The sequence below is a fragment of the Macaca thibetana genome, chromosome 5, assembly GCF_024542745.1.
Source record: "Macaca thibetana thibetana isolate TM-01 chromosome 5, ASM2454274v1, whole genome shotgun sequence".
NCBI lineage: Eukaryota > Metazoa > Chordata > Mammalia > Primates > Cercopithecidae > Macaca > Macaca thibetana.
Genome location: NC_065582.1, coordinates 162089364 through 162115425, shown reverse-complemented (window position 1 = coordinate 162115425; position 26062 = coordinate 162089364). Strand labels below are relative to the sequence as shown.

At 44.1% G+C, this 26062-nt stretch overlaps 1 protein-coding gene across 2 annotated transcripts in view; it reads right to left on the bottom strand.

Moving 5' to 3' along the window:
• CCDC149 (coiled-coil domain containing 149) overlaps positions 1 to 26062 on the bottom strand; it is a 106225-nt gene that overhangs the window by 19800 nt on the left and 60363 nt on the right. For both annotated transcript variants that reach the window (XM_050790697.1, XM_050790698.1), the window contains exons 5-9: positions 12304 to 12420; positions 11370 to 11542; positions 10577 to 10649; positions 9097 to 9181; positions 5700 to 5844 (exon numbers count right to left, since the gene is read on the bottom strand). In XM_050790697.1, coding sequence (XP_050646654.1) covers positions 5700 to 5844; positions 9097 to 9181; positions 10577 to 10649; positions 11370 to 11542; positions 12304 to 12420 — 593 coding nt within the window. The remainder of the gene's footprint in view (positions 1 to 5699; positions 5845 to 9096; positions 9182 to 10576; positions 10650 to 11369; positions 11543 to 12303; positions 12421 to 26062) is intronic.

The following is a 26062-nucleotide window of genomic DNA, read 5'->3' as shown; positions in this document are numbered from 1 at the left end:
GGGCCAGGCAAAAATATGGGCTTGAAAATACACACATGCTTATTAAAACTGTAGAGCAGAAATGAAGAGCTACGTGGAAGATGAATCGAGAGAGACCAGTAGGAACCCAGACCACGAATGACCTACCTGCCATATTGACAGCATTCAGACTTTTCTATATTGGCAATGGGGAGAGAGTGAAGAGGTTTTTTGTTGTTGTTTTGTTTCGTTTTGTTTTGTTTTTTAAGATACGGAGTCTCACTCTGTTGCCCAAGCTGGAGTGCAGTGGCGTGATATCAGCTGACTGCAACCTCTGCCTCCTGAGTTCAAGCAATTCTGCTGCCTCAGCCTCCCAAGTAGCTGGGACTACAGGTGTACGCTGCCACGCACGGCTAATTTTTTTTGTATTTTAGTAGAGACGGGGTTTCACCATGTTGCCCAGGCTGGTTTCTAATTCCTGAGCTCAGGCAATCTGCCTGCCTCGGCATCCCAAAATGCTAGGATTACAGGTGTGAGCCACTGTGCCCAGCTCAGTGAAGAGTTTTAAGCAAGGAAGCAGCATGAGGAAGTTTAGGCAAAGTATTCTTGATGCCTAGTTGAGAATGGAGTGGAACGAGTGTGAGTAGAAGCAGAAAGATCAGTTAGAAGGGCATTGTCCAGTTGGGATTGATATGGTCCAAATCAAGCCAGTGGGGATGCCGGGGTGCTACAGGAATGGGGCAATAATGAGGAGGTAGATGAGCTTGAGATGCTTGTGGGAGATCTGTGCAGACACACTGGATACAGGAAGAAAGGCAAAGATCTGAGAGTGCAGGCTGAGGGAGTGGAGTCAGTAGCTCACCACCAGAGGGTGTGAAGTCAGAAAGAACAGTGGAGGGGGCAGAGGAGAGCCAGGACAATGTGCCACCTTGGAAGCCAAGTTGAGAGGGGTGCAGATGAGAAGCGTGGTCAATATTGTCTTATTCTAGAAAGTGGTCACACCGGATGGGAGTTGAGAAGAGGTGGCTTAGAAGATGTACCTGACACTTGAAGGAGGAATGTTTCAGGACAGTAGAGGGGATGAAATCCACAGTCCAAGGGACTGGGCTGAGACAGAAGCAGACTCTGGGAAAAGTGAATATAGCCGACTCTTCAAGTAGCTTAGCGGGGAAAAGCAGGAGATAAACGGCAGTAGCTCGAGGCAAACTCAAACTTGAGAGAGGTTTGGGGTTTTTTTGTTTTTCGTTTTTCTTGCAGGATGAGGGAGATTTTAAAGTTTTTATTTAGTTATGGGTTGTTTGGGGTAGATTTCAGCATATATCTATCTAGTAGTCTAGGGACATCTCTCAGGACGCCAGGACTCCAGATGGCTTCCCTGCAGTGGTTTTAGATAGTAATGACATCATTGAAGGTGGGACGAGGAGTCTGCGAAGACAGAACTCACATAGGAACTGCACTACTGTGCTTGCTCTCTGGACAACACAGACAGCAGGAATACCTGAGTGAGGGTCTTTAAGGAAAGACTGGCTCTAAACAGGAGGCGGGTAACTGTGTCTCTACACACCTGGAAATGCCCCTGCCTCCTCCCACCCCAAGTGGCCTCCTTTGGCGTCTCTGCTCTGATTCATGACACCCTCTTGCTGCTGCTCCCCAAGATGCTGAACTTCCAAGCTCATTCACCATTGGCCAGGGAAAGAGAAGAGGAAACGGTTTCAGGCATAGCAGGAAGGATAGCAAAAGGCCAATATGTCCTCATATATTCACCACCACCTCCCCACCCTGGAGAACTAAATGTGGTGCACAGTGAAACAGCCCTTGAACAACCGCCTCGTCCACAAATGCTTTGCCACCCGGTTTGAAAGACAAATGAACCTCACATCCGTTCTTTCTCGATCACCAGGTAACTGCCAACTTGCTGGCAAGAAGTAGCTCAAGCAAATTGCCTATTAATTGAACGTCGCTCAAGATGTAAAGTCCTAGGTTTCTTCATCAATTCTTCGAGATGGCTCTGGTTGGAGCCTCTCGAGGGTGGTAACTGTCGGGCAGTGGAAAACCAGCAGGGGAGCACACGCTGCCAGGAAGGAACACCTTTACTGCTATGTAGAATGCTCCAGCAAAATAAAGCCATTTCTTTTCTTTTTAAAATTAATTAATTATTTTTTTCTAAGACTGCAATTGGGGCATGCACACAGAGACCAAGGTAGTTTCCAGTGTATTCCAAAAGCTATTTTATTATTTCAGTTACACAAGGCTAAATCAAGCGGGAGAACACACAGAGACCAAAGTCACATTCTATTCTCAGCCCTCATTCCATGTGTAGTATAATTAGTTTCTTTACACGCCCCCAAATAAAACATTTATTAAAAGTATGAAACAGAGGACCTTCTAAGTATTAAAGATGGCACATTAGGCAACTTATGTACTGATATAAAGCAATCTCCAAGATCCATTATTACAGGGGAAAAAAAAAATCAAGGTGCAGAACAATGAGAAAAGAAAGCTTTTTAAAAAATGAATACCAGTTACCATTTGTAAAAAAAAAAAAAAAAAAAAAAAAGACAGTATATCTATGTAAATATATGAGTATGTGTATATACATAAATGTATTGTGCATTTGCTTATACTGTCTATGCATCCTTTGGAAGGATACATAACAAATGAGGAATGGACGTTTCTTCCAGGAAGGGGATTAAGGTAGCTGGGAGTAGTTTGGAAATACATTGTTGTTTAACCTTAAATTAATATTAAATTAAAACCACAGAGGCAAGGCATGCTGGCTCATGCCTGTAATCCTAGCACTTTGGGAGGCTGAGGCGGGCGGACCTCTTCAGGTCAAGAGTTTGAGACTAGCCTGGGCAACACGGTGAAACCCTATCTCTACTAAAAAAATACAAAAAATTAGTCAGGCGTGGCTGAGGCACAAGAATCGCTTGAACCCAGCAGGTGGAGGTTGCAGTGAGCCAAGATTGTGCCACTGCACTCCAGCCTGGGCAATAGAGCAAGACCCTGTCATAAATAAACAAACCAACCAACCAACCCAGAGGAGGGTTCAAAAATTATTTTTAAAATAAACATGAAAAAGTACATGGAAACAAAAATAAACATGGTCAAATGAAAATGTCAGTCTTTCTCAATGGAGCGAGAGAGTGCTATGAACCTGGGGAATGGGCATGTTTGCAGTGGGTATGGTTAGGAACACATTAGGGAACCAATCTGTCAGAGGAGGCTGGAATCCTCTGCAGAGGCATGTCAGGCCGACAGCTGTGGATGCTACCTTTGGCAGGTAATGGGGACTCAGCCTGCTTTGCAGGGAAGGCTAGTGGCATGCTCAGAACCGTAGCAGGAAGGTGGGTTAGGCGGGGGGAGATAGGGCTGGGGTCTGAGGATGGAGCTGTGGGAGGGTCTCCCCAAGGAAGAAGTGATGGTCAAAGGGCATAACCATTTGTGAAACATACTAGGATGGATGTTGACTGATGGAATTTGAGGAGCTGAAAGAATATCCGGAGAAACCATCAACCAGAAGTTGGAAATGTGGGTCTTGGTCTTGCTCTTGACGGGGTGGTGGGGATAAGAGATTTGAGAAGAGTCTGCAGAGAATGAGAGGCAAAGACAGAGACAGGGAATGAGGTCTCCCAGGTGGGGGAAAAAGCACCGAAGACAAAGAAAAAAGATGGAGTGGGTCTGGGGTGAGGGGTCAGGGGAAGAGGTGGGAAAAGGAAATGGGACAATGGAGAAGGCTGGAGTTTCCCCATTGAAATCCATCTTACTTGGATTTCAAGATGAAAATCTCAATGTGAAGAAATTAAAGAAGAAAGAGACTCAAAGGTGGAGTTTGGGGATACTGGTGACCTGCAAAGAAAGAATGCCGTGGGAAATGTAGGAAGAGGTCTTGGGAGGCATTAAAGCCAAGGTTATCTTTCTTTCCTGTGCATGGACTCACTTGGGACTTACTAAAATCCAGAATTCTAACCTTCCCTCCCACAAATCCTCAATTCTGCATTTATAAAAAAGTGTCCCCACCCCCCAGCTGCTGCACCCTAGCAATTCCAACATAAGTGACCTCCCAGAACACATTTAGACAGGGTGGCTGTTGAGGAAGGAGAGGAGGCCTTCTTCACAAACATTCCAGGCTGGTGGTATTTTTGAGAAGGCAGCAGGGTTGACGAAAGGCTTTGGGGGCTCGGGGCAAAGAGGCAAAAGCCAGAGGAAGGGAAGAGGTTGAAGAGGGTGAGAGAGGAGGTCCCAGAGGAGCAGAGGCCCAGAAGAGAAACGATCCCAGGGACCAACAAGATGGCGGCTGGTGTACTTCCTGGAGACAGGAGTGAGCAGAACATGGGGAGACACTGGTTTTGGGGCAGCTGCAAGCTGAGGGGCTCAGGGTGAGAAGCCCTGTTTTCTCAGTGAATAAGGAACTGAGGTCACCTGCTGAGAATGGACCAGGGTTTAGAAGACCTGAGAAGGCTTGAAAGATGAGGTATTCTGTAGAGAGGGAACGACGAAGCCAGCTCACGGAGGACATTTCGTGCTGCGGGGGATGCCCATTCCTTCTTCCTCCCCTGAGAAGCATCTGCATTTCAGCATCTGGCTTTTCATTCCTTGGTTAAGATTTCATTTTTCAAGAACATTTAAACCTTCTCCTGTCAATAAATTACCCTTGTCATCCCTTCGAGATTGCCCTGCTTCCGTTTGCTGCTCTCTGCTTTCTTCCACATACATCTTCATCTCTGGTGCGATCTTCCCTTCACTCCAGCTTCTCTTTTTCTATTTTGTTTTTATAATACGTTCAATCATTTTCCACTTGCCTCTCTCCCATGCCCCTGCGTTTGTCAGGCCCCGGATTCTCTGGTCCCTCCCTTTGTCACTTGAAGCTTGAAGCCTAGCCTTCCAGGACCCACTCAGTTCTCTCACACTTGCATTTTGGTTCCGGGTGTACGTCTGTCTTGCAAGCAGGACCAGCTACATAATTTGCAGGGTCCAGTGCAAAATAAAAATGTGGGGCCCTCTTGTTTAAAAAAAATGACTAAGAATTCCAAGATGGTGACAGTGGAGGATGAGACCTAACGTGGGGTCCTTCTGAGCACAGGTTGCATGCCCACGAAGCCAACACCATGTGTAGTATTTGCTACTTTAATTTATTGTTTATTCACCATTCTCTGAACACTCTCGATATTGCCTCTGTCATCTCTAATGGCTACTTTAACCTGCCTGGTTTTACATAATATAGTCAACATGCTATAAAAACCAAATAAGACATTCCATTTTAATTACCCTGCCTTTTCACCATCTTTTTTGCTGATCTGGAAGAGTGACATGAGATTCTTTTCTAGGTCCAGCAGCCTACGGAAGTTGATGCTTGGGCGGTTTCTGCCATTCAAAGACCCTCAAAGTCATGCTGGGAGTTTCAAATGGCACTGAGACAGTTTCTCCCCTAAAAGAAGAGCTGGAGGAGAGGTGGGTCAAGTCACCCAGGCAATTATTTTATGGAACTCACCCAGGAAATACATACTATTCAGGGTAAGCATTCAATGTGGCTGGTACTCTTTCCTTGCTTGGCTCCAGCTGAGAGCCAAGATGCTGATATAAAGCAGAAGCACCATTCTAGTTTAGTGAGTTTCCTTCTTGATTTGAGGGATCTCACCTTCCCTACAGGTCCGTGGTTCCACCTGGTTGACATTCACTTCTGGTAGCCTCGTCCCACTTCCTTCGCGCCCACACCCCAACCCAAGAGTTAGGCCACCTACTTGTTGGTTTGCCTCTGGTGCTGAATGACCATGTTTTTCTCGTGGATTGTTTCCAACAGGGCTGTTGCCAGAGATTTCAGGTCAGAAATGGACTGCGGAGTAGCTGGGAGGCTGCATCCATGATCCTCAGATAGCAGATCCTGAACTAGATAGGATACAAAATATATAACTCAGTTGTCATTCTTCTGAAACACTGGAATGCAAACCAATGTCAATCCTTCCTGGATAATGATATGTCCCCAGCTTCAAAATGCGACTGTGTTGTATTGAGAGTCCACCTCAAGTGTCAACACAACAAAGTAAAATCCAGTGTGAGGACTAAACAGAAAGGAGAAAGTTCTCAGGACTTTTATCAGCAATTTTTAAGAGGATAATAATATTTGCATTTGTCTAGTATTTTAAACACTTTCATAATGACTAACACATAAAGTCTTAAAATTTGGGGAAAAGATACCTTACGGAATATTGATTTTTTCCATTTCATGAAAAAAACAAGGTGCAGATGGGTTAAGAACATTGGCTGAAGGTCACACAGCCATGCAAATGACAATGACTCCTAGCTCCAAGCACCTTGCTTTTTGTCAGTTTCCCACCATGTGATACCCCTGGCAGGTGATAAGATAATTTAGGAGATTATTTAAAGTTCAAAATATGTTTTGTATTTTAGTAGCTATGCATTTGTTTGAAGGTATTATAGAAAAGGTTATATATGGCATAATAAACCAGTGATTTCACAGGTGCTACTACTTAGGATAAGGCCAAGTAAAATGAGTCACTTTAAAATCGACTTAAAGAAAAACATTAAGCAAACAATAGCAAGGTGGCACAAAGATATGGCAAAAAGATATATAACAGACTGCAAATAGCAAATATCTAAATATTGGGAAAGAGTACATTATGCAAAATCTAGCTGTTCTTGGATGTTTGTTACTCCACAAACTGCCAAATCCCATTCACGGCCAAGTTCAAAATGAAAGCCAAACAACATACACAGTTCCATGTAATTGAAGGATTGAGACCCACATGAGAGAGACCCACCCCTTGTGCATATCCTGCCCTGGATGAGTCTGCTAACAAGTCTCCAGTCATCTAGGGATGGCTCCGATAGAAAATTATTTTTTTGTCTAGTTTCTAAAGTGTATACTTTAAAAAAATTCCTAATTTGTTTGCATGCCACTTACAAATACATAAAGGGATATTACAGTGTGGTATACTAGTTTAGCACATAATAGGACTGTCACCTCCTTTATCCCAAATTTCCTACTTCTGTGAATAGAACGTAAGATTTCCTTAGCTTCTTTGGCAATAAAACACTATTAATGAATAATATGACAATACTATCTACTAAAACATCTGTGACTCTTTCACACGTGATGCTGTTACAACTATGTTTCCCCATTTATGCTTGGCTGGGCTTGAAATGGCTTAAATTGCTCTCAGAAACCACCAGCCCCATCCATAGCATGGCCCCAATCTACATCTGCAACTTCTGCTTCTTCTCCCACCGTTCTTTTCTACCCTATGGTCACTCAGGTGCTCCTGCGTATGTGTCCTTCCTGACTCTGAATGGCTGTTCTTCAAGTCTGCTTTGGGTATTTCAAAAGCACTCTTCAAAGGGAGACAAACTAAGAGTTAAACAAAAGGACAACAACCACTGATATTCCTACCAGACATTAAAAAATAATAATAATAAAAATCTCACAAATTTTATTTTCAAAAATGAAAAAAAAAACCCTGCTTTTTTCTCTTAACAATATTATTCATTATTAATTTCCCTTAAAACATAAAATTGGATGGCTGCTTTGTAGTCCGTGTATAGATACAGAATTATTTGGCCGGGTGTGGTGGCTCACGCCTATAATCCTAGCACTCTGGGAGGTCGAGGCAGGCAGATTACTTGAGGTCAGGAGTTCAAGATCAGCCTGGCCAACATAGTGGAACCCTATCTCTACTAACAGCACAAAAATTAGCTGGGTGTGGTAGCACACGCCTGTAGTCCCAGCTACTCAGGAAGCTGAGGCAGAAGAATCACTTGAACCTGGGAGGCAGGGGTTGCAGTGAACCAAGATCGCGCCATTGCACTCCAGCCTGGGCAACAGAGGGAGGCTGTCTCAAAAAAAAAGATACAGAGTTATTTAACTACTGCTGGACATTTATTGTGTTTTCAATATTTTTTATTATAAGCAATGTATGAAGAACTGTCTTGTAGCAAAATGTCTGCATTTATCGGTAATTGTTTTTTGTTGGTTCAAAGGGGGCCGGTTTAAGGCTTTCCATAGCACGCTGCCATAGAGTCATAGATTTCGTTTACCAATACCAATAGATTCTTGATAGAATGCTTTTCATCATAGGTTTTCTAGAAAGGCTGTGCCAGATTGATGGTTCTGCCACAGTGTTTGAGTGTGGCTGGCATTCTCCACATCAATGATAAGACTGGGTATCAACATTCAAAGATGGCTTGCTATATATGGTATCCAGAGCTAAACTTAGATGGGCTACTTCACATTTTTATAGAGTATTGTAGTTTTCTTTTGAAAAACAATTCTAGGGTGTTCTTTTCTGGTTGAGTGGAAAAAAGAAGTTGCTTGGAAAAGAGCCTTGGTTGTTATGTAGGCTGGAGACTCAGCACTTTTTTTTTAAGCCACTGTAGTGCTGATTAAGACTGCCATATGATAGTTGCTGGTCTGCACTATCAACAACCAAAAAGTGGGCCAGCTGAGCATGTTCAACTTGAGACTTATGTTTAGCATTGAATTCTGAATATTAAGTGTCAGAAGCCAGTGTGCTGCTATTTATTCCCCTGGACTGTTCCTGGAAGATCATTATTTTTCATTGGAATCGACAAGAAGGAGGAACAAAATTGCAATCAATAAAAGCTTCTTCGAAAAAGGCACATGTCATGTGAGAAAATGATTTCAGCAGCTAGGAGACTTTTCTGATCCTAGAGGCCAGGAAAAGGGGAAATTCAAGGAGGTCGAAATGCATCCTTGGAGATGCTGAATTGGTGACTAGGAAAGAGAGAACATTCTGGAAAGGCGAACACAATCTAGGGGAATATGCCCAAATGGGGTCTAGTCATTAGAAAAACCTCGAATGCAGTGGTTCCCAAAGTGGGGTCCCTGAACCAGCATCAGCATCACCTGGGAACTTTTTAGAAATACATAATTCTCAGGTCACACCCCAGACCTATTGAATCAGAAACTCTGGGGTGGAACCAGTAATCTGTGTTTTAACAGTCCCTCCCGGCAACTCTGATGCACGTGGAAGTCAGGGAGCCACTGTTCTATGGATCGCCTTGGTTCCCAGACCACAAAAGCAGCATCCTGGATGGGATGTGGCCTTGCAGTTGTAGTATTTTACGCTCATGAGTGGTCTTTCCTGGAGCATGATATCCTACCTTGCTTTGCAGACAGGACTCCTGTCAGAGCACTGCTGCTGGATTTACCCTGGCCCTTCGAGTTTTTCCGTCTCTCCAGAGCATTCTAAAACAGGATTGGGAGAGAATAAAAACCCGTCAGAAAAGTCAACAATGGAAAAGTACCTAGCAGATGTCTCCTCTCATCGGCACACAAGAACCCCTTGCAAACTCCAAGTGCTAGCCTAATATTTAGAATTCCAAGTCTATGCCCAAGAGTTATAATTTTTACAGCCTGGTAAGAAGACTTTTTTTTTCCCAACAAAGGTGGTGCATGGCAGAATGATAGCAATTACAGTCCCCTGTATACAAAAAGCACTTAATACATGTTAAATTAAATCAAATCTGAAGTAAGAATGCAGCCTAACATGTGAAGTCACTAGTAATGAAAATTCCTTCTGAATAGACATGAGATGGTGACTAGGTTTATTTTCATGCACCAATGGTGATTTCTGGAAGGAAAGAGAGCCATGATCAATTAGTGATGTCTGCCGTGGATACAGATTAAGGAAGTACATATGTGCCACCTACATGTCATTCCTAGAACAGACTTACATTAAAATTGATATGTAGCATCTAGTCAGTGCTTGGCACATAGAACTGAATAAATGTTGTTAAATGAATGCATCCACACATTTTTAAAAATTATGGATTAATTATACAACTTTAAAAGTTATATCCTTCTTTGGCTGAATGCATATAGATAGACTGGTATAATGTGTGGCCCCCACAAAATGGAAAGGAAGAACAGCATGGAGACTTGTGAGAACAAATGCTAATGTCAAAAGCCAGGAAAATAAGGTTCTTCCAAGTATCTAGATGCTGTAAAACTTCACCCTCAGGAAGAGAAATCAATCTATTTTCCAAGCAGAGAAACCCAGGAGATTTTTCTAATTATAACACTTACAACTAACATCTGCAGAAATAGATATTATCAAACTAATGGTGCTGGAATTAGACTAAACAACAGTGGGGAGAATTTAAACATTCTGTCCTTGCAGTGTGACGTGAACATTATGGTTTAGACTGTGCCTTCCCAATCTTTGTTTCTTCATCACTCGGAAACCATTTTCTTATGGGTGATTATGAGAGAAATGGCATCTGATGAGTGAACATGTTATAGAGAAAACGGGTAAGAAACCTAATTGCAAATAGACCAAGGCTGTGTAATACACAAGTCCAGATTCTAGTGGAGAGGCTACACCAGGCACTAAAACACATCCTGGGTGGGCATGCCTTGCTCAGATAACAGCCGCAGAAAGAGCTCTTGTGAAAAGCTGCTTTGGGTTTTTGTTTTGGATTCTTAGTTTTTACTGGTTACCCAGTTAAAGCTCTTATTAGACTCTATCTGGGATGGCAGGCAAGTACTAAAATATCTTTGGCACATAAAAGGGAATTAAAATAGAATGACATTTAGATGCACAATAGTGAATCACCATCATTGTCATCATGATTTTGCTACCTTGTATTTGGCAATGTTTGATTTCAAGAGGTTGACCTCTTCATGGAGTTGCTTTAATCTCTCTTGAAGGTACCTGGAAAAGAATATATAAAACTAGGAAGTGTTTAAGGGCTAAATAAAAAACACACACTGAAGTATAAGAGGAAAAAACAAAAATCACTTGCCAGAAGAGCTATCTTTTACACATAACACCTTGCCTGCTCACCAGAAAGGAGAAACACGTGCATGTTTGTGACCTTTTCTTAAATGAATGCAATCAAGGTCAAACATGCCCAAATCACACACACCCCACTTTAAAACAGCCCTCACAGAGATCCCCTAAGGGATATCAACACAGTTTTCACATAATTCTCATTAAGACGATTCCACTGGGAAGAGAGGCAGGAAGAGGCGACACCAGACATAACATTAAGTTAGACACACACATACTGAAATTTGCCTCAGGGAAAAGAAACAGCTAAGGGAATTTCTCAATTTATTTTCTTATTCTTTTCTTTCTCCTTGATGGCAATAACAAGCAACTCTCATGGGTTCCTCGCCCTTCTTGACCTACCAAGGAAGGTGTAGGGAAAGAGAAGGGAGACGTGTGCAGCTGTGCAGGTGTGGGCTGTTTTCCTTTTTCACTTTTCCAACTAATACGTGGCATTGATGTCATCATTTTGGGGGAGTAAGTTTCTTTTCACTTGCAAGGCAATTTTTTCCAAAGTAAATAGGGCTGCAAATAACTCCCAGCCTGCAGGCCTGTACAGAGCCAGCCTTCCTCCCACACACAGGCCTGGGCCTGGCCACTTGCCTGTTCTCCATACACAGGGCGTCCACGTCAATGATGCGGTTCTCATGCCCGCTCAGGATATGGTTCAGCTCCTGGTTGAGCCTCTCCACTTTGTCCTGGTAGGAAGACCGTTCTTCTTTAACGTCCTGAAGCTCGTCCACAGAAGCCTGCAGGTCATGCTCCAGAGACTCAATCTAAAACCACAGGGAGAACCCTTACCCAAGATGTTCCTCAGGCACCGGATTTATGGCCAGAGATGGAGCCTTCCACTTGGTTGACTGATTTTTAGAGAGTTTATTAACACTACCCGCTTGCCCTAAAACCATAAGCGCCACACACTGAAATACAGTCACAGCTAAAAGTGAGGGATGACTTCCTGCCAGACACTTATTATATCTAAGATAGGAGAGGTGCAGCAGCTTGGAAAACCAGAACTGAACCCTCGACTACTTCAGGATGCCCTGCAGCTGCCAGTGTCTTACAAATCCATACTTTTTCAAATCCACTCTAGACCCAGAAATCTTGTTCTGCTCTTCAGTTAGTAAGAGGAAGAAAATGAATTTTAGGTTCTCTTAGATGTTACCTAACTAGGGTTGAGATTTTGCACTTGTTGAGATTTTGCCTAAGAGGCATTGCTCAGCATTTTAGCAGAAACTTGCAAAGTAAGGCCAAGTTTGTCATGTGTTGTTCTCTCCCTGTCTGTCCTGGGTAGGAGGAAAGTTTCTTGTTGTGTTGAGAACAATGGTACTCAATGGCAGGGAGCAGACCTGCCTGCTGGAGGCCAGAAACCCAAGAGTCAGCTTGGGACCCTAGTGCAGTGCCAAGGAAGTAAAAGCATTCAACGTGCATCCCAGCCACCCCACCCTCTGAGAAATGGGGGACACGGCCCACTCTTGTTTGTGTTGTGTCCAGCCGTGTAAACGCATCCCCGACTCTGAATAATGTTAGTGAGAACCTGTTCCTTCGCTCTCTCCAGCTGCTGCACCAAGTCTTCACGTTCATGGGCTGCAAAGTGTCGCACGCCGATTTCTTCGTCTCCGAGCCGTTGTTTGGCAATCGTCATCCTCAACAGCTGCATTTTCCATTGGTAGAAAAGAAAAAGGGACGGAGAGTAAACAGATCCAAATAAAAACCAAAGGACACTAAGAAACTTTTGGAAGATAAGATACTTTCAAGAAATACTGGAGAAAGCACAAAACAAAGAAATTACTTGCCAGTATCACCAATGTGTTTAAAAATTAAAAATATAGATTGTAGTGTACACATGTATACACTGTTTAAGGCCTGGACACGCTAAGCTGGATGTCTGGTGGAGCACTGCCACTGGGAGGAAACAAATTCTGGTTCCCATTAAAATTTAGCAAAGATTCAAAAATGATAACCCAATGCTGGAAGATTCTGCTGAGATGGGCACACTCCCACACTCATCACAATGAGGTGACATTATCAAGAGCCTTAAAAGTGTCCCTACCCAATGATCCAGTAACTCTACTTTTGAAAATCTGGACCAAGAATAATTCCAGGCTGCTAACTTTAGGAAAAAATGAAAAAGTAGATTGCACTGTTATTTAAAGAGTTAAAAAAAAACACAAAAAAACTAGAAACAATGTCTAACAATAGTGGAATGTTTAGCAAACTACAGTGCAACCAACCAAGTGGCTAATTTGCAGCTGTCTGAAATGAGGCTTATGTGAACTAGGTAACACCAGAGAACATGTCTATGATGCCACGTTAAGTGGGGGAAAAAAAGAATACTAATGCTTCTATGCAGTATGACTAAAATTATACTAAGAACTCTCTCTCTCTCTCTCTCTCTCTCTCTCTCTCTCTCTCTCACACACACACACACACACACACACACACACACACACACACACACAGAGAGAATGACCAAATGCACCCAAATATTAAAAATGTATATATTTGGCCGGGCGCGGTGGCTCAAGCCTGTAATCCCAGCACTTTCAGAGGCCGAGACGGGCGGATCAGGAGGTCAGGAGATTGAGACCATCCTGGCTAACCCGGTGAAATCCCGTCTCTACTAAAAAATACAAAAAACTAGCCAGGCGAGGTGGCAGGCGCCTGTAGTCCCAGCTACTCGGGAGGCTGAGGCAGGAGAATGGTGTAAACCCGGGAGGCAGAGCTTGCAGTGAGCTGAGATCCGGCCACTGCACTCCAGCCTGGGCAACAGAGTGAGACTCCGTCTCAAAAAAAAAAAAAAGAAAGTATATATTTTGGTGATGATGAGACTGCTGCTATCTGCTTTTTACTTTCTAACTTTTAAAATATTCATTCACTGCATGAATTTCATAATATGCCTTTATTTATGTTTTAAAATCCTCAGGAATAAAATTGCAGTCTTCCAAAACATAATTTTCCAAAAGATCCCTGCAGAACCCATAGCTTTCCTGGACTCCAGAGCCAAGATCCACCTGCAGCTCCAAACCTTCTAGGTGGGGCTGCAATGGAAACTGTGTGAGAGGCCCAAGAAGACCCCAATGGTCTCAGAGCATCCCCTACCTGCCCATCACAACTCCAAGGATCGCCACTAAAGAGTGACTTTCAAAAGTTATGGCAGCGCTTTCCAATGTTTCTTTTATGGAGGTTTTAATCTGATTCCACGCCTCCCCATAGGGCAGATGTGGATGGGTTTCATATATGAACAGGAGCCTGAGGACAGTTTTTCACTGTCACACCGATCCGACCCAGGCAGGAGTGCCCGCGGGGGGCATGCTTTTCCTTGTTCCTGCATGAATCTTAAGGGATTCATTGCCAGTCGAGAAAATGGCTTAATTTTCAGAGTCTCTGAAGGATTTATGGGCAGGTGAGAGAGAGGAAGTTAATTTAAGCCAAGGAAGAATATTAACTAAATTGAAATAATAAATAATAGCAAGGAACTTTGAAAGAAATGATGACTAAAGAAAAGTAAAGTACATTTTCAAATGACACTTACTTTGGGTCCCTATTTGAAAACTCCTCAGTTGAACTCAACAAATATTTGCTGTGTCCCTACCAAGAGCAAAAGCACCATTGGGACCGGGTGGACAGTGTCCCAGGCAGGTGGAACAGACCGTGCAAAGGCAGGCAGAAGATGCAGGACGCTTAGATGTGCAGATGGCTGCACTTCCTGGAATCTGGTTGCAAGCGATCCTCATTATCCATGGATTCTGTATTTGTGAATCTGCCTACTTGCTGAAATTTATTTTTAACCCCAAAATCGATATTTGCAGTGCTTTCATGGTCACTGTCAGACACGCAGAGAGTGGCAAAAAATTACAGTTGCCCGACACACACGTTTCCATGGAGGTCAAACAAGGCCACATTCTGCCTTCTTGTTTCAGCCCTTGGACTGTAGACAAACGTCCTTTTCATGATCTAGTGAGTGCCACCACATTTGTCATATTTTTGTGCTTTTCATTGGTGACTTTGCTGTTTCAAGTGGCCCCCACGCATAGTGCTGAAGGGCTGGACGTGCTTGCCCTTAAGTGTTATCAGTGCAAGAAGGCTGTGAAGCGCCTGATGGAGACAATATGTGTGTTACAGAAGCTTCCTCCAGGTATGAGTGACAGTGCTGTTGAACTCAGTTCAGTGTTCATGAATTAACTGTATATGTCAAATAAGGTGATGTTAAACACAGACACACATAAAACAAGGTTATGACTGATCAGTTGACAAAAATGTTGTGACCGGAGGCTTACAGGAACCTAACCTTGCATTTCTCCTAGGAGCAGTGGTTCGGTATTCACTAATCCAGTAGTTGGCAGTGACTTCACAGAACAAATTTGTAGCAAAACTGGTAATTCCACTGAAAGCTGATATACAAAAACTCTATTACATCACACAACTCTTGGCTTGGGACATCAGAATCCCAAAAGTGGATACACAGGAAGGCAAACAGCAAGACAAATTAAAAAAAAGTCTATCAGATCTGAGGGTCTAGAAACAAGACAACTCCTGGCTTTCAGTACAAGGCCAACAGGAGGCTCAGGTCGTGTCTTTGAAAGCAGGGTATTTTTCTTGGTCTATGAAGCCATACTGACAGCCTGAACTTTAAGTAATAAAACACTGTGGTTTTCTATTCCCAATATGCTTCACTGAGCACTTAATTTAGAATTGCACAATTATGTTTGCTTAATGCCAATTAATTATTAAACATGTTTATTGAGGTCTGACAGCCATATAAGAGAGTCATCGTTTATATATTGGATGCCTGTTAAGCTTCAATAAATACGTTAACAATCATTTGGTGTTTAATGTGCATACAATATCGGCTGTTAAATCTCAGGGCTGGACTGGTTGAAACACTTATTTTTAAAAGTGAGGCCCAAGTTCGTAATAGCTGGATCATTAGTTGGGTCTGAAGCTCAAGTGCAGTCAGCCGAGGGGGTCTAAGAAGTCACTGCAGGGGAGACAGCAGAGCCCCAGGGAGAAGGCTCCTGCCTTCCCAGCTGACAGCTGGTGTGCGCTGGAGTTGGCCCACCTAGGGCCTGCATCCTGGTCCCACAGTCTGTGAGCTGTGCAACCTCAGGACCTTGTCTGAATTTCTTCGAGTGTCAGTATCCTCCTCTGTAAAAACACAGCAATAAAAGTGTAGCCCCAGAGAAGTGCTGTAGGCATGAAGTGAGAGAGCAGGGTTGAGTTAAATGAACACTGAACTCAGGGAAGTTCAAACACTCATATATACGAGTTTGGGGATTAAATAGAAGAGGGAAGAGAGGATGAGAGAGAAATAAACCAAAACATTGGGTGATTCTCTCAATTCCTATGCTCAATATCCCTGCTGGAGAGTGAGGGGGAGAGGGTGACTGATAATATATTTATGCAAAGTCACACTGTTCTATTTTTACATAATACCACTATTCCGAAGCATACATACACCAGGAAAGTTTTGGACAATTTCAAAGGACAATCGGGGGAATTTTGGCTACATACAAGTTTCTGCCTCTTACGTGCTGACTTCAGAACCTAACCCTAAGTAAGAAAAGACGGGACTTCTCTTCAATACTTAGCACAGGCCCTGGAGTATATACTGTGTTTAATAAATAATAAATGTTAGGGGCTCTTATGATTATTGTAATTATCATCATCATCCTCCTCCATGTATGTTTCCCCACACAGAAGCCCACTAGGGAAGTCCGACCTTTCCTCTAAGCTGGAGAAAGCAGAGCTCCCGAGCCAACCTTATCTGTGTAGTGCAGGCAAATGATGTTGATTTTCCACCTTGGAAAATGGCTATGAAGCAACTGCTCAGGGCACTTAATTTCCTCAAACAGCGCCATCAAAGCTGCACAGCCAGCCTCCCTGTGCCAAGCCACAAAGTGGATCAGTGCCTTGCACAGCACCCGCGCCGCCGCCAATAGACGCATTCAGTTGCTGATTTAGATAGAAATAAATGTTTATGAATGAATTATGGGTGTGAGTCGTCAGCTTGCGGATGAGGCGCAGCTGCAGCTGGGAAGTGGCTGAGGGACATGGCCGCAAAACAATGTGGTAAAATGGCTTCTGGGTGCCCTGCCCCCAACTCTGCCAAGAGCCTGCTCAATCCGTCCTCCATGAAGCCTGCCCAGGCCTTCCAAGTCGGAATGACTTGCTCCTTCCTCGATCTCTTCTCAGCCTTCGTCTCCCACAGTCCTCAACATTCTCCACCTCATCCTATTTTCATTTACCTGAATCTGTTTTACCCAAAAGTGAGAGGCAGCCAGGTGCAGGAGCAGCTATTCTTTGGGTATTATCTACATTCAGATCCAGCTTCTACTAATCCTAGCTATGTGCCCTTGGCAAGCTCTCTAACGCTGGGGGGCTACATGTGACTTGTTTTTGTTTTTTTTTTTTTAAAAAAAAGGATAAAATCTATCTTGTAGGCAGGACAGCCATGTATGGCTGCCCAGGCTGTGCACTGCACAACTCCATCTGTGGAGATCACATTACCACAATGGGAAGATACAATGCAATGATCACTGTCCATGTAACTTCATGAGCTTTCAAACTGCCATCCCCAGTTACAGTTGGTATAGGTACAGTTCTTATACAGTGGCTGTCAATTTGCCAGAGCTATTGAGAGGGTCAAATGAAAGAATCATTAACAGGAAGTGGAGGCTAGCCCTTCGTTGCCCCCAGTCCTCATGTGCTGCTGTAGATAGCTCACCTGGGGAGAGGTCAGCACCAAAAGGCATTTATTAAACACTCATTTGGAGTGGCACTGCGCTGGGCAACTCAAAAACAAGACCCTGCCTATTATTTCTTTACTTTACCTGTTAGTTTCCTCCACATCCTCTCCAAATGCCCCCTTACCTTTTGGAAATACCTTCAATAAAACTGGACGTGAGAGATTAAAAAGGCTCCAAGTGGGCCACCTATTGTGTACACCAGAGTCCAAATTCCTAGATTTATATGACATTCCAGTTTTAGTTTCAAACAAAATAATTTGTCACTTAAAACAAATCAAAACAGTAGTTTTCATCCTCTGTCTCCTACCCTGGAGATCATCACGCACGCACTCATTAGTGTGTATACGGATGTCGCCCAGTTAACAAGCTCCCAGTGTAGTCCAAGCAAGCAATGTGCTAGCAGCTTTTCTTACACCACTGATAGATACCCCAAGTGGCTCTTCACAGCACTGAGATCCGCACAGAGCCTCTACTAGGGCTGAAGAGGCACAACATTACCTGCTCCCACCTGCCTCCTGACCCCATTTCTAACCATCCCCCTATGTCTATGCTCCAGCCATGCCGGCTTCCCTCCCTTGTCCTAAACATGCCACTCTCATGTCTGTCCCAGGCCTTTGCACTTCCTCTGCCTTTGGAAGAGCCCACTCACAGGTCTGTCCAGAACCCACTTCTTTTGTCTCATGCAGGTCAGATCAGATCTCTACTGTCTGAGAAGTCTTCTCTGCACATTATCGCCAGAGGCATTCACCCTAAGCCACTCTCAACCCACACTGCCCTGCCTCCCTGTCTTCATCATACTTACCAGAAACAATCACATTCATCTGCTTGTGTCCACCCCACTTTCAGCTCCATCACAGCATGAACCTTGCTTGTCAAATGCACTGAAACACCTTGGCCTCCACAACCGTGTCTGGCTAACCATAGCCTGTCCTCAAATGCTTCTTAGATCTATTAAATAGGAAGTCCGCATTCTGTGCTCCCCACAACTCTCAGAGGCAGACACTGTCATCTCCTCTTTACAGTGGAGAGAACCCCCTGAGAAGCTGGCACAGGGCTCTGAGGCCAGTGTTAACTGGCCAAAAGCTTCAGGGCGAGGGCACTGTGACGCACTGGGAACCATGTACAAATCAGTGGGCCAGGCCAGGTGTGGTGGCTAACACCTGTAATCCCAGCACTTTGTGGGGTTGAGGCAGGCGTATCACTTGAGGTCAGGAGTTTGAGGACAGCCTGGCCAACATGGTGAAACTCCATCTCAACTAAAAATACAAAAACTAGCTGGGCATGGGTGGTGCGCACCTGTAGTCCCAGCTACTCAGGAGGCTGAGGCAGTTGAATTGCTTGAACCTGCAGGCGGAGGTTGCAGTGAGCCGAGATCACGCACTGCACTCCAGCCTGGGTGACAGAGCGAGACTCCATCTCAAATAAAAATAAAAATAAAAATCAGTGGGCCACAGTGCCTGGGCCTGAAGCTTTTGGCCAGGTAACACTTAGCACTAATGTGCCATGCCATGCACTGTCCTAGGTGCTGATCCCCATTCACCCATTTAAGTCCACCAAGCACCCTGGCAGGTATTGTTGCTATCCTTATTTGCACGAGAAGCTGAGACAGAGAGAGGTGGAGGAACTCGCCTATGTCACACATCTTATAAATGGCAGTCAGGAATTGAGCCCTGGCAGTTCAGGGCTCTGAAGTCTATGCTGTGCTGCCTCTCTTCACAACTGTGGCAACAATTCATACACAGCAGCTCCCCTGGAGAACGTGCTCTATGTCAAGTGCTTTATAGAACTTTTTTTATTTAATCCTCACAAAAGGCAAACTGCATGCCTTCCGTACCAAGCCCCTGACTCCCTAAGCTCGCTCCCCTCACAGGGTCTTTGGATTTCACACCCCTCGTCCCTATATCTGACCCCTCCCACCATACTTCCTTCAGTGTTCTGTGTCACCCACATGAGCAGAGGGCCTTCCCCGACCACCTGATATAAACGGCATCCCTGCCCCACCTGAGCTGTATTCTCTAGCCCCTTATCCTGCTTTAGTTTTTTACTTAGCACTTATCACCTCCTGACATATTATACCACAGTTCATCAAATATAAGACTCCATCAACTTTAAGAGCCACCACTGTGCACCTCTAAAAAGAGGTAGTTATGCCAATCATAACTACACAATACACCGACTGCATCAGAGATGTCCAAATGGGAAAAACTGTGCATCTCGGAATCTGTGAAATATGATTTATTTGCTTACTGTCCATCTGCCCCCACTAGAACGAAGCCCCCGTGGGAGCAGGGACTCACTGATATTGTTTGCTGTTAGCCCTAGACCAGACAGTCCATCCTCAACAAATACGTGTTGAAACGAATTGCACTGAACCAACCTCCATGAGGCAAGTACTACTGCTATCCCCATTGTACAGATGAGAACAACTAAGGCACAAAGAAGTCAAGGAATTGTCCGAAGATCACACAGCTAAGAAGCCCCTGAATTACTGTCAGATAGTTCAGCACATGTTGCTCCCAGAGCCAAAATCTTTAGTGTTGCATCAAGCAGTTTTAAAGAAGCTCTGATTTACTTTTATTTTAGTATGTAATTTGGACATGGTGTATGATAAAACAAGTCTTGGGCAGAGATATCTTTCAGTTCTCCACTAGGAAGTGTAATTATGTTCACAGTCTATGGGATGAATATCTGAAAATCATGCTGTTTTGGTCACATGGTCTACCCAGACTATGAGCTCATGTAAGCCATGGCAGGCTCAAATAAGGTATCTGAAGACCAAGTGTATCCAATTCACTTACAAATAAAACATGAGAGACTGCTGAACTAGATTGGCTGCTTGCTGGACTCACTGAGCATTGCCTATAGTTCATAATCAAGATCCCACGTAGAACAAGACATGATAGGGTGGGGAGGCGGGGTGCGGTGAAGGCCCCTTCTCACTCATTGTAATTCTTCATAATTAACTTCTATAGTGCCCCAAGGCCCGAGCTTTTCATTAGAGTGCCATCTTTACTTCGGTTTCTTGCAGGTTAGGACATCTCTCTGCTCCCTTTGAAGCATAAAGTGAAACAGCTTCCGAAGAGCTCTCTGATCCCTCATCCTGGACCATTACAAACATCCACAGCTGAGCACTCCTTTTCAGTGAAGTGTACTTTAATTAGTCACCTGCACACTCATTGCTCTGTCTTTATTGGCTTGTAGCTGTATCTTAATTGGTTTGCTCACCAAATTCATCCAAAAGTCCCATGTCAATAGAGGTATGTTCACAGAAGGTCTCTATCATTTTATGGCACCAACGCCAGATAAAACAGAGGTACCTAAAGACCTTCAGCTGGCGTAACATAAAACTCATTATATTAAGGGCAAAACCTTGTGTTTATGCAATATCACAACAGCTAAATTTAAATTTGCCAGCAGGGGCCCAGGAAGTATAAATGTATGACATTGGTAGGAGCATTCACCTACCGAAAACTTCCTTGCCTTTGAACACATCGCACTGTATTATTGGCCTTCTGCACGAAAGTGCCATAATCTTTAAAGCAAACAGACAAGAAGACCAACTGCCATCTGTCCCAATGGGAACATGAGTTGCTGCTTCTGACGTATCCTATTAGATGCTTATTCCACAAGGGGCACACAAAATGCAAGAAAGTTCCCAGGAGCTCGGCACCAAAGCAATAATGCTTGATGCCGGCGAAGTCGAGGCTGGTGATTAGGAGGGCTGACTTTTGGGGATCCATCTGCCACATGCCAGGTGTCTCACCAGGATCATTGTCTCTACTGGGGCGGGGGGACATATCTAGTTCACTGGAAATAGCTTAGAAATAGAGAGGAAGATCTTAAGATTTCTGGTGGAATTCTTGCACAAGTGGATTCTAAGTCAATATGGGTGCGTGTTGTGCTAAAGATAACAGCAACATTTACCCTCTGGTAAGTGCTTGCTAGGTGTTATGAACCACGCAACACCCTCTACAAACGATATTGCATGCAAGTCCATCCCTAAATCATTAAATCTCATTGTCCGTTCTCTTTTCTTCTCAGACTAAGCACTGTCTGATGAAATTACTTATGTATTTTATTTTCTTATTATCTACTCCCCAACTAGAATATCAGCGCCATGGGAGCTAGTACCTTGTCTTTCTTATTCTTTGATGTGTCCTCAGCTGCTAGAATGTTAATTAGCATGTAGGAAGTCCACAATTACGTGGGGAATAAATGATGTGAATAAATGATTAAACAATTCTATGAGAAGTATTATTATTGCCACTTTACAGATGAGGAAACTGAGGCCTGGAGAGAAAACTGACTTGCCGAAGGCCACAGACAATAATTGGCAGAACGAGAACATAAACCTGGGTCTGACAATTTTAAAAGGTGGACCTCTTGCACTGCACTACACTGCTCCACTTCACAGAGGCAGGCTGGAGCTATCTTTTCCTGGAGTCCAAATATTTCCAAGTTCAGTGACTTCACTCTGGTAACCTGACATTTGTCATGGCACCAGTATCTATCACACAGACAGTGGCAAAGGCAAAATGTTACAAGTCAGGCTTCTTCTTTCAGAGAACTGGTTCAGGAGCACACTTCAGGGAGTGGTAGTCCCCCTAATTCTTGGTATCAGCTACCTGCGGTCAACCGTGGTCTGGAAATATTCAATGGAAAATCCCAGAAATAAAAAATTCATACGATTTATATCGTATGCCGTTCTGAGTAGCATGATGCAATCTCGTGTCCTGGTCCATCCCACCTGGCCCCGCTGGAGAAATGCAAATCCTTCCTTTGTCCAGGGTCCACGCTGTCTACACTACCCACCCCTTAGTCACTGAGTAGCCATCTCAGGTATCAGATCAACTGTCATGGTATTGCAGTGCCTGTGTGTAAGGAACCCTTATTTTACTTAATAATGCCCTGGCCAGGCATGGTGGCTCATGCCTGTAATCCCAGCACTTTGGGAGGCTGAGGTGGGTGGATCATGAGGTTAAGAGATTGAGACCATCCTGGCTAACATGATGAAACCCTGTCTCTACTAAAAATACAAAAATTAGCTGGGCATGGTGGCACGTGCCTGTAGTCCCAGCTACTCAGGAGGCTGAGGCAGGAGAATCACTTGAACCCAGGACGTAGAAGTTGCAGTGAGCTGAGATTGTACCACTGCACTCCAGCCTGGCGACAGAGTGAGACTCTATCTCAAAAAATAAATAAATAAAATAAAAAAGAATGACACCAAACACAGATTGCACCACTGCACTCCAGCCTGGCAACAGAGCGAGACTCCATCATAGATAAATAAATACAGACATACATACAATAAAAATATAATGACCCCAAACACAAGAGCAGTGATGCTGGCAACTTGGCCATGCCAAAGAGAAGCCACATACTGCTTCTTTTAAGTGAAAAGGTGAAAGTTCTCAACTTAAGGAAAAAAAAAATTCATATGCTGAGGTTGCTAAGATCTGCAATAAGAACCAATCTTCTATCCATGAAATTGTAAAGAAGGAAAAAGAAATCTGTGCTAGTTTCGCTGCTGCACCTCAAAACTACAAAAGCTACGGCCACCGTGCATAAATGATCGGTGAAGATGGAAATGGCATTACATTTGTAGGTAGAAGACATGAAGACAAACGGGCTCTGATTGATGGCAACCAAGTTCTGCACTAACCCAGGTTTCAGCATCCACTGGGGGTCTTGGGAAGTCTCCCCCAGATAAGGAAGGACTGCCGTCTTTGTGATTCCAATGTCCTCTGCTAGTTCTGCTGTTTGACCTACTAATCCTTCAATTCTCTGAGACCCCTTTCTTCCTCCTGATCCCCTTTCCCTAAATCTATTCTTTTCTTAATGCCCAGAAGAGGAACAGGCCAACCTCTGGGGCAGGCCAAGGGGAGCTGCAGCTGTCTCTGTGGCCCCAGCACTGCCTGAGTCTTTCCCCGTTCCTTATAGACTGATACACTGAGAGCCCTGGGCAACGTGCAAAGCTCTTCCAGGGTAATGCGTGGCTTCATGAGCCCTCCTTTTCCCAGAGGTCTCCTCTAACCTTGTTAATCTTTAAGAACTGTAATTTTTAAGGAAGGGGAGGGTATCCAGTAGGTTTCCCTTTTCACATCTCTCATCTGGTTTGGCTTGGAAGTTTGGGTTAGTTTGGGAGCCTGAGAAATTCTTGGGCACTGGACAGAGATCGCAGGAGGTAATCGATCACACAGGTCCCCCATCACAGGATGCCCATGTTGGCACAAGAACGCTGCCCCTTGCCCCATGGGAGAGCTAAGCTGCTTGGGAGCCAGGGTGGCAACAAATCTTTCGGGAGGCTGTTTGGAAATGCTTTATGCCCCACAGGGTTACAAGGCTCTAGCTGAACAAATGGAAAAATTAGTCTACCCTAAAATATCCAAGGCAAGTAATTTCCTATCACCTTGTTTTTCAAATGTACTTAACATCTAGAATCTCGGCTTCTCAAAATATGGATAAGGGTCATCAGTTAAAATGGCAACTCAGAGAGAAAAATCTTCCACTTTAACAGTCACTCATAAAATGACGCCATCAGCCCTGCTGTTTGGCCTCAGAGTTAGGAGTCCAAAAACAACAATTATTAAGTATTCTTGATTTAACAGACTTGAACCAGCCAATGAGCAGGACACTTATCCTTTGTCCCCCAAGGCTCAGCAACTGACCCTCTGCTCTCTCCACAGAAGCTCCTCAAAGACACGTATCTGGGGTTAGTTCCCCCTCTGTTGGGACAGTTTGCTTTTCTGCAAAGCTTTTCCAGGGTAATGTGTGGCTTCGTGAGCCCTCCTTTTCCCGGAGGGCTCCTCTAACCTTGTTAATCTTTAAGAACTGTCATTTTCAAGGAAGGTTCCTTTCTCCAAATTTCTAAACTACTTCTTACTCCACAAAGTACTGATGACAACCAGATGGCAGTTGGTCTGTTTATTTCTTGCATGCTTTTTTTCTTTTTCTCTTCCTCTTCCTTGAATCCTTTTGCTCTTCTTTTCGTTCTTCTTTTCTCCTCTTCATTCATTCATTCGTTTATTCCATTCCACTCCTTCAATAGAGATTATAAAATACCTCCCTATCAGGAACTAAGAATGCTAATTTATAGGATACAGATGGAAATTCGGCCTTCAAAGAGCTTCCCTTTGGGGCTGGCGGTGCCACGCAAGTGTGAGCAGAGGGGCAGAGCAAGACATTTCAGGCTGCACGGGACTGACGCCTAAGAGCTGGAGAAGGCTGCATTTGATCTACGACCTGGGAGAGGAACAGAAGCTTGCAGGGGAAGTAAAGGGGAAGAGTATTCCAGATTGAGCAAACAGCAGGTGCAAAGGTCCTGTGGCCACAGGCAGTGCAGCACAGCAAAGGGGCTGAAAGTAGTGCTCTAGGGCTCAAGTATGAAGTGACCAGGAGCAAGGATGTGGCCGTAGAAATCAGTAGGGGTCAGACCATGGGGGCCTAGCACACCATGGTCATGGAGGCCTAGCGCACCAGGAGGTAGAACTGAATGCAGAAAGTGATGGAAAAGTTGGAGTAGAAAGTGCCTTAATTAATTAAAAAAAAAAAAAAAAAAAACACTGAAGGTTTAACTCATTCTGTACCACACAGCCACACGAACCTGGGAACAGGGGCTTCCAAGGTTCTCAAGAAAGTCTGGTGTCATTATGGAAGGAGCAATCTGGCCTCTAGGTGGGGGATGGGGGAAGGATGATCGTGACTCACACGAGCCTGAAAATAAACCAGCCCTGTAACTTTAGAGGCAAATGAGAATAAATGGAATCTCTAGGGCTCACTGCAGTTAGACTTTTTTTTTTTTTTTTTTTTTTTTTTGAGGGAGAGAGGCCAGATACTGAAATGGGGAGGTTTGCTGAACAATAGAACATCTTCTCATGCCCCTTTTGGCAGGCAAACTTCTTCACAGGCCATGAATAGGAGTCACTAAATTCTAAACCTAAGGTGAGAAGACAAAGTTTGATAAATGTGCCCAGGTACAGGAATAAAGACCCAGAGAGCATGCAGATCACAAAGTTCAGACTGTGACAACCTGTGCTCAGTGTTAAACACACAAACATGCTCTCTCACACACACTAACACACTAACACACTCACACACATGCCCTCCCTTTCTTTTCTTTCTTTTTGAAAGAGATAGGGTCTCATTGTGTCATCCATGCTAGAGGTCATTGGCATGATCATGGTTCTCTGCAGCCTCAACCTCCTGGGCTCAAACAATCCTCCGGCCTCAGCCTCCTGACTATCTGTGGCTACAAGTGCGCCACCACGCCTGGCTGCTCTCTGTTTCCGTGAACTGTCAGTTGCAAACGTCAATTCCTAAAATTCTCATACCTAAAAGGCAAAAGAATTGAAAGTGATCAATAGATGAGACAGGAGCACATTTAGGAAAGCTGAGGGGAGGAGCAGCTCAGGAAAAAAAAAATGAAATAGAAAAAATATGTTATCAGTCAGTCAAGAAGAGTCACGGCTCCAGAAGTCACATCTTAAATATGTTTCAGTATTTCACGGGTTTATAAACTCCTCTAGTATTCTCATGGGCTTAAAGAAA